Source organism: Pholcus phalangioides, unplaced genomic scaffold (genome assembly GCF_987345545.1).
Source record: "Pholcus phalangioides strain wild (caught in Gottingen) unplaced genomic scaffold, Ppha-v1.0 ptg000014l_1, whole genome shotgun sequence".
Taxonomy (NCBI): domain Eukaryota; kingdom Metazoa; phylum Arthropoda; class Arachnida; order Araneae; family Pholcidae; genus Pholcus; species Pholcus phalangioides.
In genome coordinates this window covers 17,296,569-17,312,004 of record NW_028301607.1, presented here as the reverse complement: position 1 = coordinate 17,312,004, position 15,436 = coordinate 17,296,569, and the positions used below count along the sequence as shown (strand labels likewise).

Below are 15,436 nucleotides of genomic sequence, written 5' to 3'. Positions count from 1 at the left end.
AGAGAGAAACGCTCACCCCAAAAAGCCCCTGATCTCTTATCAAAGATGTCAAGTTGTTCTTCATTATCTGGGCTCAACATCGTCATCAGCCTCTCATATTCACCATCAAGAAACTAAATCAATGAATGACCAGATCGAAAAAAAAGAAGTATATAGTTTATCTGATAAACTACAATAGCAGTTATCTTAATATTTAAAAAAAAGAAAATAACGCAATTAAAGAGAATGTTAATATTCTAAAACTTTTTATTTTGTTACTATATTTAATGGTAAAAGTGAAAAATTCATTATTATGAATATTTTGTCGAGTATTATTTTTTAAAAGCATTTTTATTTTGTTTCAAATTTTGTTTTCAGTTATCATGATAAATGTATTTTGCATATCTTTCCAATTTGTGTGACAAAATCATGTAATTTTTTCATTAAAACAAATTTTAATGAAGTGAATAAAAAAATATATTCTACGTTTCATAACATTATAATTGAATTAACAATTTTAGAATGATTTGCATCATTAGAGAGAGAGAACAAAGTAACACAGAAACTACGCTCATTTCCATTATTTTTCAAAGTTGAATTACTGTGCAAAGTGATAAAGTATTCAAAAATAATCATTTTATTGATTCGTTATTCATTCTTCTAACAGACATTGAGCATCCCTGGAGATATGAGACGTGTGTACATTCTTCATGACAAAAATGAACATAATTTGCAATCATGAAAGACAAAAAAACATTTTTTTATTTGTTTTACGAAACAAGACCAAAAATTAAATTTGATTAATATGAAAGTGAAACAAATATAATGTGTCACTGACAACTTTATGTATGACCTTAACACTGATATAAAGCATGAAAATTTTAAGAAAGCTCTCGATTATCAAATTGTCATGACAAGTCCACTTTAAACAAAGACATTACAAGTTATTGCAGTTCTTTAATTTGGATTCAGATCCTCAAAGAATTCATAAAGATAAATAAAAAGTACAGCACTGCCATCGTGCCGATTCAATCCAAGAAAAACAAAAACATTTGAATTGCATTCTATTTAATATAAAGAGGGGAGGAGAGCCAAAAATTATATATAATAATGGCTCTTATTTATCATTATCTTTGGAATAAACTATGAATAGTAACCATCAAACTAAATGCTGTGAACCACCGAAATGGGTCTTAAAAAAATCCTCATTTAATTTGGAAAAATTTGCAGATTCACTGTGGCGGTGGTGGTTTGTGTGGTGTGGCTTGTCATCTTAGGTTTTGATTAGGAGGCCCTTCTTTGACAACACAAACTGGCGCTGTATCTTGATGCTTTAAACATCAGGTTTTACTTGTCATACCCCCTAGAACCACATAGAAAGGAAAGGTTTTTGATTTCACAAACAAGTGAAATCAAAATACTCCTCTACTCCACTACCGCTGACATGTTGGATCATATCGGGATGAAACTCCACTTGGATAATTGATAAGAGCTTTTGAGTTCCAACAAGTATCTCAGACCTAACAAGGGAAACTTAAGAGGTAACACACACTTAAATTGGGAAGGAAGGTAGGTTTCACCCTCTTTACCAACTCTAACTATGAGGGACCCTAAAGTATGATGTTTATTGAAAGGATACGGAAATCATAAATACATGAACAAATATGCAATATGAAGTGCCTTGTGTTTATTTAAGCTATTGCTTGTATCATACTCAAAATTTTGACCATGTAAAGAGATCAACTGGAAAAAACTTAAAGTTTCTCGAAGTCACAAAATGCATATGTTTTAGTCTATATGTTTGTGTCTGTACATGTTTCTGCTTTATTATGTTTAAAAAAAGCAGTCGCAGCGACAGTAGATGTGCAATGAAAAACATCAAATATCTAATGCAACAATCACAATAGACACATTATAGAACCCATTTGCTTGTGGTGGTTAATTTTGTGAATAAAGTTTTGCAGTAATTTTGGTTACAATAATAGTTAAAATAGCATTTTTTTCTGTATGGTGTATCACCTTTTTTTTGCGCAAGGTATTTTAATGCAAGTTCTTCACACAGTTATCAATTAAAATAAAAAGAAACAAAGCACACTTAAACTAATACTCTTATCACATCAATATACTGGAATTCCTAATTCACTTAATTAGTTTAGAACATAACATCTTGAGTATAAAGTATTTGTCTTTCAAACACAAAAAACTAACATTCATTAACATGAAATTTACAAACAAGTCACATCATGACACTGCAATCAAAGTTTTGAATCATAAGTTCAGCTTCCTCTTGTAGAGCTTCAGCCCGTTCCAACACCACCATTTTGGCAGCCGAAATAATCTGGGCAGCTACTTTGCGTGATAGGAGATTTATTCGAGATGCCAAATCTCTGGGATCCGCCCTTGCAATATCCCCGACAGTTTTGAATCCAGCAAGATACAGCTGTTTCGCTCGTCCTCTCTTGACTGCTGGCAGCTCCATCAGTGGTATAAGCTCTGCAGTCGTACAATAAGACAGCCGCTTAACAAAATCAGGTAGCAAAAGTTGGAACGCCCAAAACTGTTCTAGCTCTTGACAAAAGTGAATCAAGGTGCAGCCAAATGCAGATGCAGCAGTCAAAAAGTTTTGCACAACACCTCTATGGACTTGGTACTTTTGAGAGACAGACCAGATGGAGTTTTGTTTCCACAAATCATACAAAATCATTGAAAGATAAAAATGATGCAGCAGTTGCTTGCTTTCACCCCTCAGGTATCTGCCACTCATCATTATCATTACTAAACTTTCTGTCACACCTATACGTTCAGAAACTACTTTGTCTTCTTGGCTAAGAGACATATATTCATCAGAAAATATTTCGTTGTTGAACTTTATGGCATCAAACTGATCCAGTGGAGTTACAATGTAGAGCAAGTGAAGATATGAATTGAGCGACAAACCATCCAATCCTTTAGTGAGATATGTGCATAAGTCTTTAACTTTGGAAACTTCGACACCACCTTTAAATGCTGCTTTTCCAAACTTGGTAATACTTAATGTGCCTTTATCTGTATCTGTGTAATAGATTAGACCCCACTCAATCAAAACCTTTACGGTATCCAAAAATAATACATTTGGTGTTCCACCTGAATTTCTACACTGCACAGCAGCTAGTGTGTGGTCCATGAATTCATGAATTTGCTGCAAAGTCGTTGCAATCTCTAATCCAATGAGACTCAACAAAAGCATCTGAACTCTTTCTGGTTCCGCCAATAATGAACTTTGACAAGAATTGAAGTTAGAAAGGAGAAGTGATTCTACTTTTTTCTCCTCTCCGGGTCGTATCATGAGTATGCTCTCGCCTGAACTATCAATACCAGCTCGCCCTGCTCGTCCTGCCATTTGCTTGTACCTATTGAATGAGATAAAGTCTTGAGCAACATAAGGAGCACGGAGGATGACTCGCTTTGCTGGAAGATTAACTCCAGCAGCAAGAGTTGAAGTGCATGCCAAGCAACATAACGTACCGCTAATGTATGCCTCTTCTATAAGTTTTCGTTCATCCATTGTCAGACCACTATGATGGTAGGCTACACCAACTTTGATAGTATCTTTCAAGATTTTACATACACGTCCACTGCCTTCTGAGATGAGTGCATCAAGGAGAGCAACTTTCTCCTCAAACTTGTGGGTTTTCAGGGAGCCAGGAAGAAGATGGAACAGCATGTTCGCAACATTTTCACAATGCTTTTTGGTGGGGCAAAATATCAGGCAAGAGTTTTGGGGAATGACCTCCTTAACTAGACCACATACCATATCAGGATCTTTCATTACCATCTCCTTTGTGTACTGAAAATCGAGAGTAGCTACAGGAGTTTGAACAACACCCTTCCCGGGAACAAATTCAAATAATTTATTGTGAACTTTAACAAGTTCGCGTAGTTTCACTGGCCGAAATTCATTTCTGTAAAGTTGAGCACGAAGAAACTGTAGAAGGTCGTCAACGTTTCCCAAAGTAGCACTCATGCCAACGATTTGTGTATTTCTAAACAGGTAAAGTACTTTAGCCAGGAGGCATTCAAAAATAGCTCCTCTGCCACCATCTTCACCGATCATGTGAATCTCATCTGCAATCAAGATGCCTATTTCTTCCATTCTCTGAGTTTCTATAAGGGAATTCACAAGCATATAAGCTTTCTCAATAGTACATACATAAAGAGTATGCCTGCGTTGCCTTTTCTTGGGAGGTATAGTCCCTTTGTTTCCAGCCAACTCCTCTACAATGAAGTCAAGTTCCACTGCAAAAGGAGCAAGGCCTCTCACTTTCTCCTGCACCAAAGAAACATAAGGTAAAACTAGAATAGCATCTTTGAAATGACACAGTATTTCCCTAAACATCAATATTTCTGCAACTAATGTTTTTCCCCCACTTGTTGGCAGCATATAAATCAAATTAGATTTCTGTTTTACAGCTGGCAGGGAAAGGCACTCGATTTGCCATTCATACAGATCCTCAATGCCTCGAAAACATTTTAAAAGCGTTTTCACTTGAGATGATAGGCCAAAGAACGGCCCAATATCAGATGGGGACATGAGCTCCTGAAATGCTTCAGCCTCTTCCATCACTCTCTGCCTGTTATTTTTTATTACTGAAGTGATGGACTCGCTTCTTCTTCCTCCATCTGACTTTGAAGAGATATTATTTTTCAACTTCCTTTTGATAAATGATGAAATGCTTTCATCAACAGAATGGTATATGGGTGAAACATCAGACATTTTATGAAAAACTTCCTTAGCTGTCTTTATGTCACCTGAACAAGGTCTTTTGGGAGTGCTCGACTCAGATGCATCAGGAATAAATGAGGAGGGAAACAAAACATCATCATCATTACCTTGCCTTTTGTCATTGTGAGCAGCGATACCCTTTTGAGGGGTTACTAAACCTTCAAATTGGCTGATTTGAAATATTTCAGAATTCATAAAGATTGAATCATTTTCAAAATCCAAATCCTTAGTTCCTGTTTCATTCGTACCATTTCCAGAAGTCACAGTGCTGTTCATAGTGCAGTTTCTAGCAGTTTCCAATATGGGTGAGTGAAAAAAATATTGAATACCCATGTTATTTTTTGGAGAATCTGTCGACTTGTTTCCTTTTCGCTTTTTAAGCCTACTTCTGTTCATCATTTTGGAAAAATTATTTGGTGTCAAAATATATATATTAATTCATTATATGCTTTCCTTTGAGAAGTACCCACAGAACGACATATCTCGAAAAATAATTATGATGGTTCATTCAATCACTCACCGAAGTGTTATTCTCTGAATACATATCAACCGTGTTGTATATCTTCCAAAACTCTGATGCAAAGGATGAAGCAGCACTTGAACTACAGACTGTGACAAGAAGCATCGTTGCCACTAAAAAAAATAAAAATACCTAAGAATTATTGGTATCAGCAAAAATATAAGTAAAAAAAATAGCACTGAACTCTAAATACTAAACTAAACTAGTGTTTTTCCATAAGAGCCTCCTTACGTGGAGTCATTCCTTTGCGAATGAGCTACAATTCTACTTTTCCCTCTCCCTCGCTTCTACTGTAAATGCATTGGAGACCCTCAATGGTGCTATTCTCTAAAGAACAATGAGCAGTGGGATTGTGATGCGAGCAATCTGCTATTGGAGTATGTATTATGCTATCAAACGCAGAGACGCCATACTACAGGACTTGATAGTACTTCCCTTTTATTAAAAACTAGCTATAATACCCGGCGATGCCAGGGTTTTCTTTAATGAGGCTTTCTGGATCACGTGATATCTCCCTCTTTTTTTGAGGGACATGCAAACCGCGTCAAAGTCAATTAATATGGCGACTATTGAAATAAACAAATCTAGATTTTAAAAAACGTAGAACTGAAATATTTTTTTTTCCTTCTTTAAAAGGGGCGCTAGGTATTTCAAATTCCCCCCTCCTCTCCTTGAACTTCAAGTTATGCATCTGCCTGTTTCAGCTTCAAAAAATGTTTAGTTAAAGCTGTGGAATTTGTGTTAATTTGTTTTACGGGCCCATAATTAATTTTAAAACATCCTAAGCTATATGAATTCATGCAGTTGAATATTAAAAGACAAAACAGAGACATTAATTTTCATGCTTGAGAGGATATAAATAAAAAGTAGAAATCAATGTTATTGCATGGATATCCAACCTCAAAAGTAACCCCAGCTAATTAATTGATATTTAATTTTCTGGGCTTCATATCTCTACGTGAACTCAATATTTCAAAAATTGGGAATTCAATACAATTTTTAAAATTATTGATGTAGTGGAAAACCCCACTAAATTTCCGCATTTCTACAGTAAAATTGGCAATTTTACACTGATTTTGATGGGCCTTTCCTTTGCTTTACTCTCAGTGATGCTGATGATGGCATCTATTCAAAAAGCTCTCATTACTGCGAGGATTGAAAAAGTGGCAAACCATTATAAAGGCATAAACTATTATACATATACTGGTTGCTCAGACCTCGGTTTGTAGATTCGCCCTCGCAGCAACGTGCGCAATTCAAGGTGAAGTTGGTATCTCCACCTTTGAAGTCAGGGAAGCAAGATCAAAACTATCATACGTCGCCCAACTTTGGTCACTGGATGATCGTAGAGTGGTGAAAAAACTCTTCATCTACTCTTTCTATTGCCTCCAAAGTACATCCTGGTGGCGTAGGACCAACTTCCTCGGTAAAAAGTATCTTAACACGCTAGTGCTACAAAACATCCAGCGACCAGGTCGAGCAATTGAAACATTGATTCGCAAGAAGGCCCACGAATTGTGGAGGCAAGAAGTACTAAAGAAATCATCATTGAACTACTATTGCAGGAAGTTAGCCTATTCCTGGGAGAGCGCGTATGATGGATCTCTTCCATCAATACTCTTCTTCAAAGCTCGAACTCGCTCACTGGAGACAAACCACCGTCTTGCTAAGTTCACTGTGAACATGGTCGCTACATGCCCTCTCTGCAGGATGAACGAGGAAACCATAGAACACATCCTATTACACTGTCCTGAATTGTCACGCTGTCAAATGTACCCACACGAGCCTCCAGATGTAGATGAACGTGTTGCTTTTAGACTCGGTCTAAACATAAGACCATCTGACAAGGAAAAAATCGTGAATGACACGAAAGCACTGCTAATGCAGTGGCATAGCAAAAGAAATTAACTACGATGAGAAGAGGTTGCGGTGCTAGCCATTACAAAGGCATCCTTATCCTAAAGAAGTGACAAACCATTGTAAAGGCATATGCATATCTGAAAGATAATGCTAGGGAACCATGGTAACCAAAGTAAACATTCCGAAAGTGATTGCTTTGGGGGAGGGGTGCAGAACATTATTTTGGACCCTGACCCTCCAATCTACATCAGCAAAGTAATCTGTTTTCTCCTTGTACTATACAGGATAAACCTGACAATGCATGTTTTACAGAACTAAAAAATTAATAAAAAAATTTAATCAAATTTATTGGCAAACAAACTTGATTACACGAGCATCCGTACAAACTTGAAAACATAATGTTCTCATCACTGGAACTTTCCTATTTTAACGTAACAATTGAAAAAATATATATAACAGGTGAAAAACAAATGATACTTTCATATAACACAAGGAATAATACGAGTTAAAAATATAACGAAGAAAAATAACGTATGGAATGGATGTAAGAAGTGGCAAAAAAAATCAGAGGAGATGATTAATCTCTTTGCAACAAAAAAGAGTTGGAGTAAAGTCAAATTCTGACAGTGTATTAGATTAAATGGTCTTTGCAAGTCTTAAATTGGATGAAAAACTAACACGGAATAAATCAGAAAACATTTAGGGCTTGCCACACCAGTCATTACAATAAAACAATTGCAATAATGCAGGGTCATTATAACCAGTGTAGACTGTACTATGCGCTCTGAGATAAAAATAATTTTTTTAAGCGGTCTATTGCTATTCAATAAACTTAGAAAAACTGGTAACACTGTATTTACTCAAATGTAATTTGTAGCTTAGTTCTCAGCTACAAAACTATGCTCTTTTTTCTTGATGTTGTCATCAATTCTAACACAAATGCCTAAATTTTTTAAGATAGAAAAATATGTTTCCGATTTGAATGAACATGGTAAGTGTCAGATCTAGGTATAACATCTATCACTTCAAGGCCCTACCAGCAGAATAGAATTCTCATTGATACAGTTATGCTTCTTCCATTACAGTTTAACGTGCAAACAATAAACACTAATTTTTCCACTTACTAAACTCATGCAGTCAGTAACTACTGATTTTAAGCATGAACCTGGAACCGAATCTAATTAAGCACAAACCACAATCAGCACAGCAGTGTATTGCAATAGCAGATACAAGAATTCTAATTGTAATCTAGCCATCATACCTGCTGTGATTTATTTCGTTAATATAGATGGCAGCATCTAATAGATCTATTCTGCACTTATTTATAATGTTCTAGTGATTTAAGATTGCTGTATGTTCTGCTTCTGTCTCTCTCGCTCTCCAGAGCATTCGAAATCATGTAACCAATGCGTTAATATCTATTTCTATCGTGCTTCTTCTTTCATCATGTGTGTATGTGTATTAAATGCAATAATTCAGAGTTCATGCCGTCTTCCACTTGGACATACATTTCAAAGAGTATGGAAAGACTATTGACATATCTCAGGACAGTTGTCCAGAATCATGGTTGTACCTACAAAAGGACTGGAACGATTGTGGCACGGTGTCGAGAAAGCTTTTCCCTATAAGGACTTTTTTCCTGGGTTTCATAGCAATCACAAAGAATTGTTTCTCTGTGACACCTAGTCATATTCCGAAAAGAACCGCCATGCGATCACCTTTAGCCAATAGACATCTCTGAATCAGGGTCCCCCCCCCCCCATCTTTTTATCAATTGTAGCAATTTGGCTAAACAGATGGAAAAGTTGTAGCCAAATGAGGAAGGATCTTAGCCAAATTGACCTGTCATAAAATGCAGATTCCAAAACAATTTATGTCAAGTTCAAAATGTTAAAATAAATCAAAACGCAAATCATACACAAATAAAAATTGTTTAATATAAAATGTAAATTACAGTACAGAAAATATTTCAATTCTCAAGAATTCACTGAGAGTTTTGCTGCCCACAATTCAAAAGCATTTTCAAAATTGAATTGTTGCCTATTGGGACCATTAACAGAAATACTGTTATTTGCATTTTTTTACATCCATTCTGTTCCGCAATGGTGTTTTAATGTGTTTCAATAAGGTTCATGATACTGATGGAAGAACTAGAGTGGAGTAAGGGGTTCAAACAATAGGTTTTTTTTTTCACGTAGGCTCTTGAGCATGTGGCCAACTAGTTGTGATTCTAGATGAGGTTGATCGCCCCTGTCACCTCCCTCCTCTAGAACCATACCAAAAGTCGCTGAACATTGTTTGTGATTGCCCAACAAAAATTTCACTTCTGGATTTTCACGCATGCATCAAATGGCCGAATGGACACTCAACCTTTTATTTAATCTCCCAAATGAAACATTTCGTTGTGATTTGATGCAATGGTGATTGGCTGCATGAACCCTACTCCAAACAGAAAATATTTTTAGCTGTGGTCCTTGATAATGTAACTCGGTGATTGGATTAAAGTAACTTGCAGCTCACATTTTACGTTCCTTCAAGTTTTTCAATATGTTGTTTTAATATGTTTGTGACACAGCCCACAACAACAGCCTAAAATGGCACCAGCGTGCTTCTGATAAATCATTGTACGCTCATAACAAATTTCATTACATTATGACCAATAATTATTTTTATAAGCAATATTCAGAGGTCTGAGAACAATTCGAACACACTAAACAAAGTTGCCTATGCAATTTAAAGAATTGCTTAGGGCAGAAGGGTCCAGCATGGGCCAGGTCTTCTTCGACCACCTACTTATATCTCTTTCATGAGACACAGAGGTGGGCCATGATCTGGTTGTGAGGAAGGGAGAGGCAGAACTAATGGTCAATATAATATGAAAAAGTCAACATCTAGCGTTGGAGGAAAAATTGATTTAAAAAAATAGCCTGCTCCAAGAAACACTGTGAAAATGGTAGCAAAAATATTATCAGTTTCTCCTATTCAAGTAAACTGCATATATACATAAAAGAGTGGCTAAACTTTTTTTTCAATACGGTCACGTCGATGGAAAAATCAAAAAAAAGTATGTTTTCTATATTGCAGATATTATTGGAAAGAACAACAATACACTCACGGCAATGATAAATCATCGTGTAAAATGGATAAAACTCTGGTTCCTAGAAAAAGAAATTAAATTCAATTCAAAATCATGAAATGTTTCAGCAACACTCTTGTTAACACAGGCAGCCAAAAATAATATACAGATAATATACAGACCTTAATTTGGTGGCAAGTTTTCAGAGAATGAAAGGCATAATGATATAACTACCATATTTTTTCAAATATAATCTGCAGTTTGTACATGAAGAGGGGAAGAAACGTGAATTTCTTAGTGTGGATTATGTTTACCTACAGCTGCATATTATATATATCTGCAGTTTTAGAGAGTAGACAAATATTTTAATTTTAAAAATATATTTGGGGATATGATAGATCGATCACATATATTTTTTCTGTTCTTTAAGTAGTTATTCACGAATGTCCACATGCAGATGGCACACTGCCATGGATTGTGGGCAAGAAAAAAAATGCATGCTGGAGGCAGAAGGTACCATGTTACAATTGGGAAATTTTACAGGGGAGCCATTTAAAGCTTGTTGTTTTTTGGGGGTTTTTTTCTATGGAGCTCGCTTTTTTTATAAAGTGAATATCTGTTATTTAGTGAAATAGGACTTGGTGTCCTATACCTATGTATAGTGTAACACAGGGCTGATCAAATCCCAGGTCGCCATGGCGACTAAACTACTTTGTGCAGTTACTAAATGGCAAATTGAGAGACGCACAGAGTTTGCAGGGTACCCACTCAAAAAATTAGAAAACGTAGGACTGGAAAGTAGGATGCGGTATCCCCCTTAGACAACATAATCAAAGCATAATGAAAAAACATCCCTCAAAGATTTTTTTTTTAAAAATTCAAACTTCATAGCACTATTTCAGTATTCTTATAAGATTGACTCGAGCCAAAGCAAAATGACAAAAATGACAGTAACAAGAACAATTTTTGGCAAAAACAATGTACTAGCACCACAGATAATTCTATCCTGTCTCTCCTCGCAATATATGTGTATTCTTTTTTTCTTCATGAGGATACTTCCAAAATCCAGTGTTCAAACTCTCCTCCTTGATGCACAGCAAATTATGAAGATACATACGTTTTTTTAAGAATGACGCTCCTTCACAAACACTTCCAGAAAAAAAAACAGTGCAAAATGTGTAAACTACAAGGTCCAGTATATATAAGTTAAGGTGAACCGGATGGTTTTACTACATTGTCCATCCTTTTGTTAGAGATCTGTTTGCATTTTACTGTTCAATGGTAGTGTAATAGTTTTTGACAAATGAAGCGTTTCCATTTTTACCTCTTTGCTGAGCATTGTAAATACTGTTTATGCCTCTGCACATGCCCTAAAAATACAGAAGATAATTGAAGGCTACTGTGGTGTATCTAGTTCGTCCCAGAAACACCCAATGCAGACAGATCCAGTGGGGTGCCAGGAAGAAACAGAAAAAGATATATGAATCTAGCAACACTAGGAGTTAAAACACTTGGCCAGACCACGCAGTTCTGAAAGGATGTTCTTCCGTCTCTCTACGTAAAAATATGTAATCGTTCTTATAATTATATTTAATTAAAAAATGTTATAGTAGTTATTTAGAAAAATGCTAGATTTAGTTATTCCGATGCCGATGAAACACAATGCTAAAAACCTAGAATAGGCCTATGTATCCATCTGCTTTGTAATGCAAACTGTTGTTCACCCATACACAAAATGTGTACCATAATTTTGAATGATGACTGCTAGTTAGCCTACTGCCCAAGATCATGGAGTAGTAAATACAAAATAGTTTTTAATGGTAGGTAGTTTAATGGCTATGCTACTTGTTCAACCCTCAAACTAAGCAAAATAAAAATTAATAAATCAAATCGTCCACATACAATCCCCAAATAACTTGAAAAGCGATACAATTTCTGATTGGCAGAATCTAACATATTTATATTATTGCAGATTTGATTCTGCCCTCAATCAAAATTACACAAATTTTGTTGATCGTATTTCATTAAAAAGTAGGAAAAGTAAAACAAAACCTAGAAAGTAGGACATTTTACCAAAAATTAGGAAAAGTGGGAAGCCCTGTGTTTGGCATTTATAGCCGCATATCCACCAATGTGAAAGAGTCACCATGCTCTGGAAGCAGTCAAAAGAAACATTATTTGAAACCTTTTTCTTCGGGTAAGAATTATTTTGTCGCCTAAATTTTTTTTACATTTGTCCAGCCCTGGTGTAGCAATACTGCAAATGAATAGTATTATTCCAAATATTAACGAAAATGGACATAGTGCCCTTTACCTTCAGTATACAGATATGATGACTTCATCCCATGTCCACCTCCACGGGCTAGGTGCAGATCTGGAGAGGGGAAGGGAGGCAAATATATAACTTTTCCCAAACAGCAAAAATGTGGAAAATAATAATTCTGTCCCGTTGAATGCAGGATGTATCACCTTACCCAACACATTTTTGCTCATGTGCATTATAATGAGTTATATTTTTCTCAAAGTACATACATTTTTTTCAAAGAGATGACATAAAGTCACTCTAGGGATAACCAGAATTAGGAATTAAGGAACGTTTCCTGTAGAGAAATAAATGGAAATGATCTATGCCCAGGAAAATGTATTTCTTCATAACAAAAGCTTTGAAACTTCCTCTACTTACATATTAGGAAAACTCATCTCGAAAGTAGAAAATGAAAGCGAGGGTTATTTTCTTGTCACTGACATAAGTTCAGACGTGAATTTGTCTTTAGTACCTTGTTGATGTATAAGAAATGCAACTCGATATGCAAACTTGAAGCAGTATTCACATTAACTGGGCGCATCACTAAATCTGTTTCAACCCTTCACTGGTGTGTGGTGGGGTCAAAATGACCCCCAAATTTTCATCTTGCCACCCCTTGAGGGAGAAATGTATCTGGACCATCTTATTTTCAGTACCTTTCAAGCTAGTAGTTTACATGTGTTTGACAAATTTATGATGTTTTTCTTCTCTCTATATTGTTGATTAAAGTTTTCGTGAGGTCAAAATGACCAAATTATTTGTGTCTTTTTTTTTTTTGTCTGCCGGTCAAAGTGTTCAAATCAAAATGGTGTACTGGAAGAGCACCAATTTTCTCAATAACGGTTTCAAATTAATGGTGAAATGTCAGATATCCGTAGTGCGAACGAGAATAGTACTGTTGGTGAATTTTACGTAAGACCTGTGTGATCAGCATGTCATTGTATTGTTTGTAAGGACTGTTTCCAACTTCGAAAATGACTAATTTTAGTGCTTGTGAAAACATAATAAATATTATTTTAATTTGTACATTTTAATCATACCTGTTCGTTTTACAATCATGAAAGTTGCGTTCAAAAAATTTAATAAATAATTTAAAAAAAGATTTCAAAAGTCATGCATCCCTCCATTTTTTTTTGAATGTGTGTCTTGATAAAAGAAAATTTTTGGGAAAATAATTAAAGAAATTTGAAAAATTATTTAGCGAATTACTTGATAGATGAATGAAGTCATGTAAAAAACCCATTGCTTCTATGAAAATTTCTTTTGTTGGTTTTTAAAGTACTTGCTTGGGTCAAAATGACCCCATAACACGTTATACACAGAATTTTCACAACGCCAGTTAAAGTTTAACAAGATGTATATCTAAAGAAGCCTCATACTTTTGCCATTTTTTGCACCATAGAGGGTGTGTGCAGACTTTATTACAGTCCTGTTTCTTGTTTTTCTGAAAATGATCCATAATTTAGACACAAATAATTTTGTGAAGAGCAAACCGATGCAGTTAATTTTGTACAATAAAATTTAAAATTTATGGTTTTGTTAAATTATATTTTGTAAAGGTTCCGTTTTCAAAATTTGGAATTTCGAGAAGGGTCTGGATAAAGGACTCATATTTTGGCTGACTATAGATGTAAAAAAATGCTGAAGAAACAACAAGACACCTAGGCTCTGTCACAAGAAGCAACATAAGTACGCACCCCCAGGGGTGACCCAGGAATCTCCGGCAGAAACTCACAGCGACAACCGTTCCCTATAGCCCCTCTTTGGGTCCATGCTTGAGCAAAGGCGGGCATCTTCAGCTGGGAGTGGAGTGGGTCCAAGACAGTGTGTTGGCAAAGTGTAAGTGCTAGGCATCATCCCATATTTTACAGAACAGACAAATTTTCCCCATATTGTTTGGCTCTAGGGAGGGGCGATCGCCCAACCCCTGGATCCTCACTTGTGTCTTGTAGGCGCGAATTATGAATGGAATAAGATGCCTGCGCTAGCGGCGATATATAGACTAACAATTCGGCGATATGTTTAGCCACAACCACTCAAACAACAATCTCCGCCAGAGAAAAGCTGTTATTTAAATAACCTAAGACATGAGCACATAAAAACCATATTTTCAGTCGCATATAACACAACCCGTTTCGAGCACGAAACGAAATCTCAAGTTAAAAGAAGGAGAGTTAAAGACCTGTGGATGCTTTATTTTCCCCACGAGAAAGGCGGCCCTCGTCGTTTTGTCCCTCAGTTCCGTGGGGGCTCAATTTGCTTCACCACAAACCGAAGTCATTGTCCCGAGATCAAAATGATTTGAAACGAGATCGATCGATCGATTGATTGGCGAACGAAATACGTGAAACGAAAATTATTAAAAACCGCCTCTTGAATCAAAACATTCACGCTTTGAATTCTCGGACGCTTTCAGTTCACACGCGTCTCTCCGTCTTTTCATCAACCTTAAAAAATTTCAATTTCTCAAGCCTTCATGGATGCATAAAGCCCTGAATAATATTCTAGTCAAATCAAGTCCAGCCTTCGATTTCACAGACTAGAATTTGAGTGACTCATAAACTATAAAGTGTGTTTAAAATATAGTTTTCTTCACTTATAATTATAACCAGAACCAGAATAGAAATTTTTCGGAGATTAACTGGCCCTTGTGCGGGCCATCTATCCCCATAAGGGCTGGGGGCCCGTCGCCTCCCCCGATGAAGAGAAAGACAAGAGAGTGATGTATGCGTAATTGTGAAGTGCATGTATGAAAGGAGAAAGGTTTTTTTTTTTTTTTAATATTTTCATATTTTTTGACAAATCCGGGAATGAGAATTTTCGATGAAATTATGGTTCTTGGTTTTCTCACATTTCTGCAGGTAAAATGACGGCACAACCTCAGATGTTAGTGTTAAAATAAGAAGTGAGATAGCGAAATTTCAAGCTGTGAAG

The 15,436-nt window shown here is 36.0% G+C and overlaps 2 protein-coding genes across 4 annotated transcripts in view; both read right to left on the bottom strand.

Annotated features, from left to right (window-relative positions):
* Nucleotides 1-14,937, bottom strand: part of LOC149078228 (uncharacterized) — a 49,543-nt gene extending 34,606 nt beyond the window's left edge. The window contains exons 1-5 of one of the 3 annotated variants that reach the window (XM_089241832.1): nucleotides 14,685-14,900; nucleotides 12,512-12,571; nucleotides 10,237-10,279; nucleotides 5,262-5,374; nucleotides 17-113 (exon numbers count right to left, since the gene is read on the bottom strand). In XM_089241832.1, coding sequence (XP_089097958.1) covers nucleotides 17-113; nucleotides 5,262-5,374; nucleotides 10,237-10,252 — 226 coding nt within the window. In that variant the 5' untranslated portion in view covers nucleotides 10,253-10,279; nucleotides 12,512-12,571; nucleotides 14,685-14,900. Of the gene's footprint in view, nucleotides 1-16; nucleotides 114-5,261; nucleotides 5,375-10,236; nucleotides 10,280-12,511; nucleotides 12,572-14,684 lie in introns of all 3 variants that reach the window. The other 2 variants (XM_089241831.1, XM_089241833.1) reach the window with 2 other exon arrangements.
* On the bottom strand, nucleotides 594-5,248 carry mus301 (mutagen-sensitive 301). Its single transcript, XM_089241830.1, has one exon. The coding sequence runs from the start codon at nucleotides 5,138-5,140 to the stop codon at nucleotides 2,216-2,218; it is 2,925 nt and encodes a 974-aa protein (XP_089097956.1). The 5' UTR covers nucleotides 5,141-5,248; the 3' UTR covers nucleotides 594-2,215.
* Nucleotides 14,938-15,436: the final 499 nt, after the last annotated feature.

Coding starts and splice junctions, on each gene's coding strand:
- mus301 (XM_089241830.1), bottom strand. CDS start 5,140: ATGATGAACAGAAGTAGGCTTAAAAAGCGAAAAGGAAACAAGTCGACA.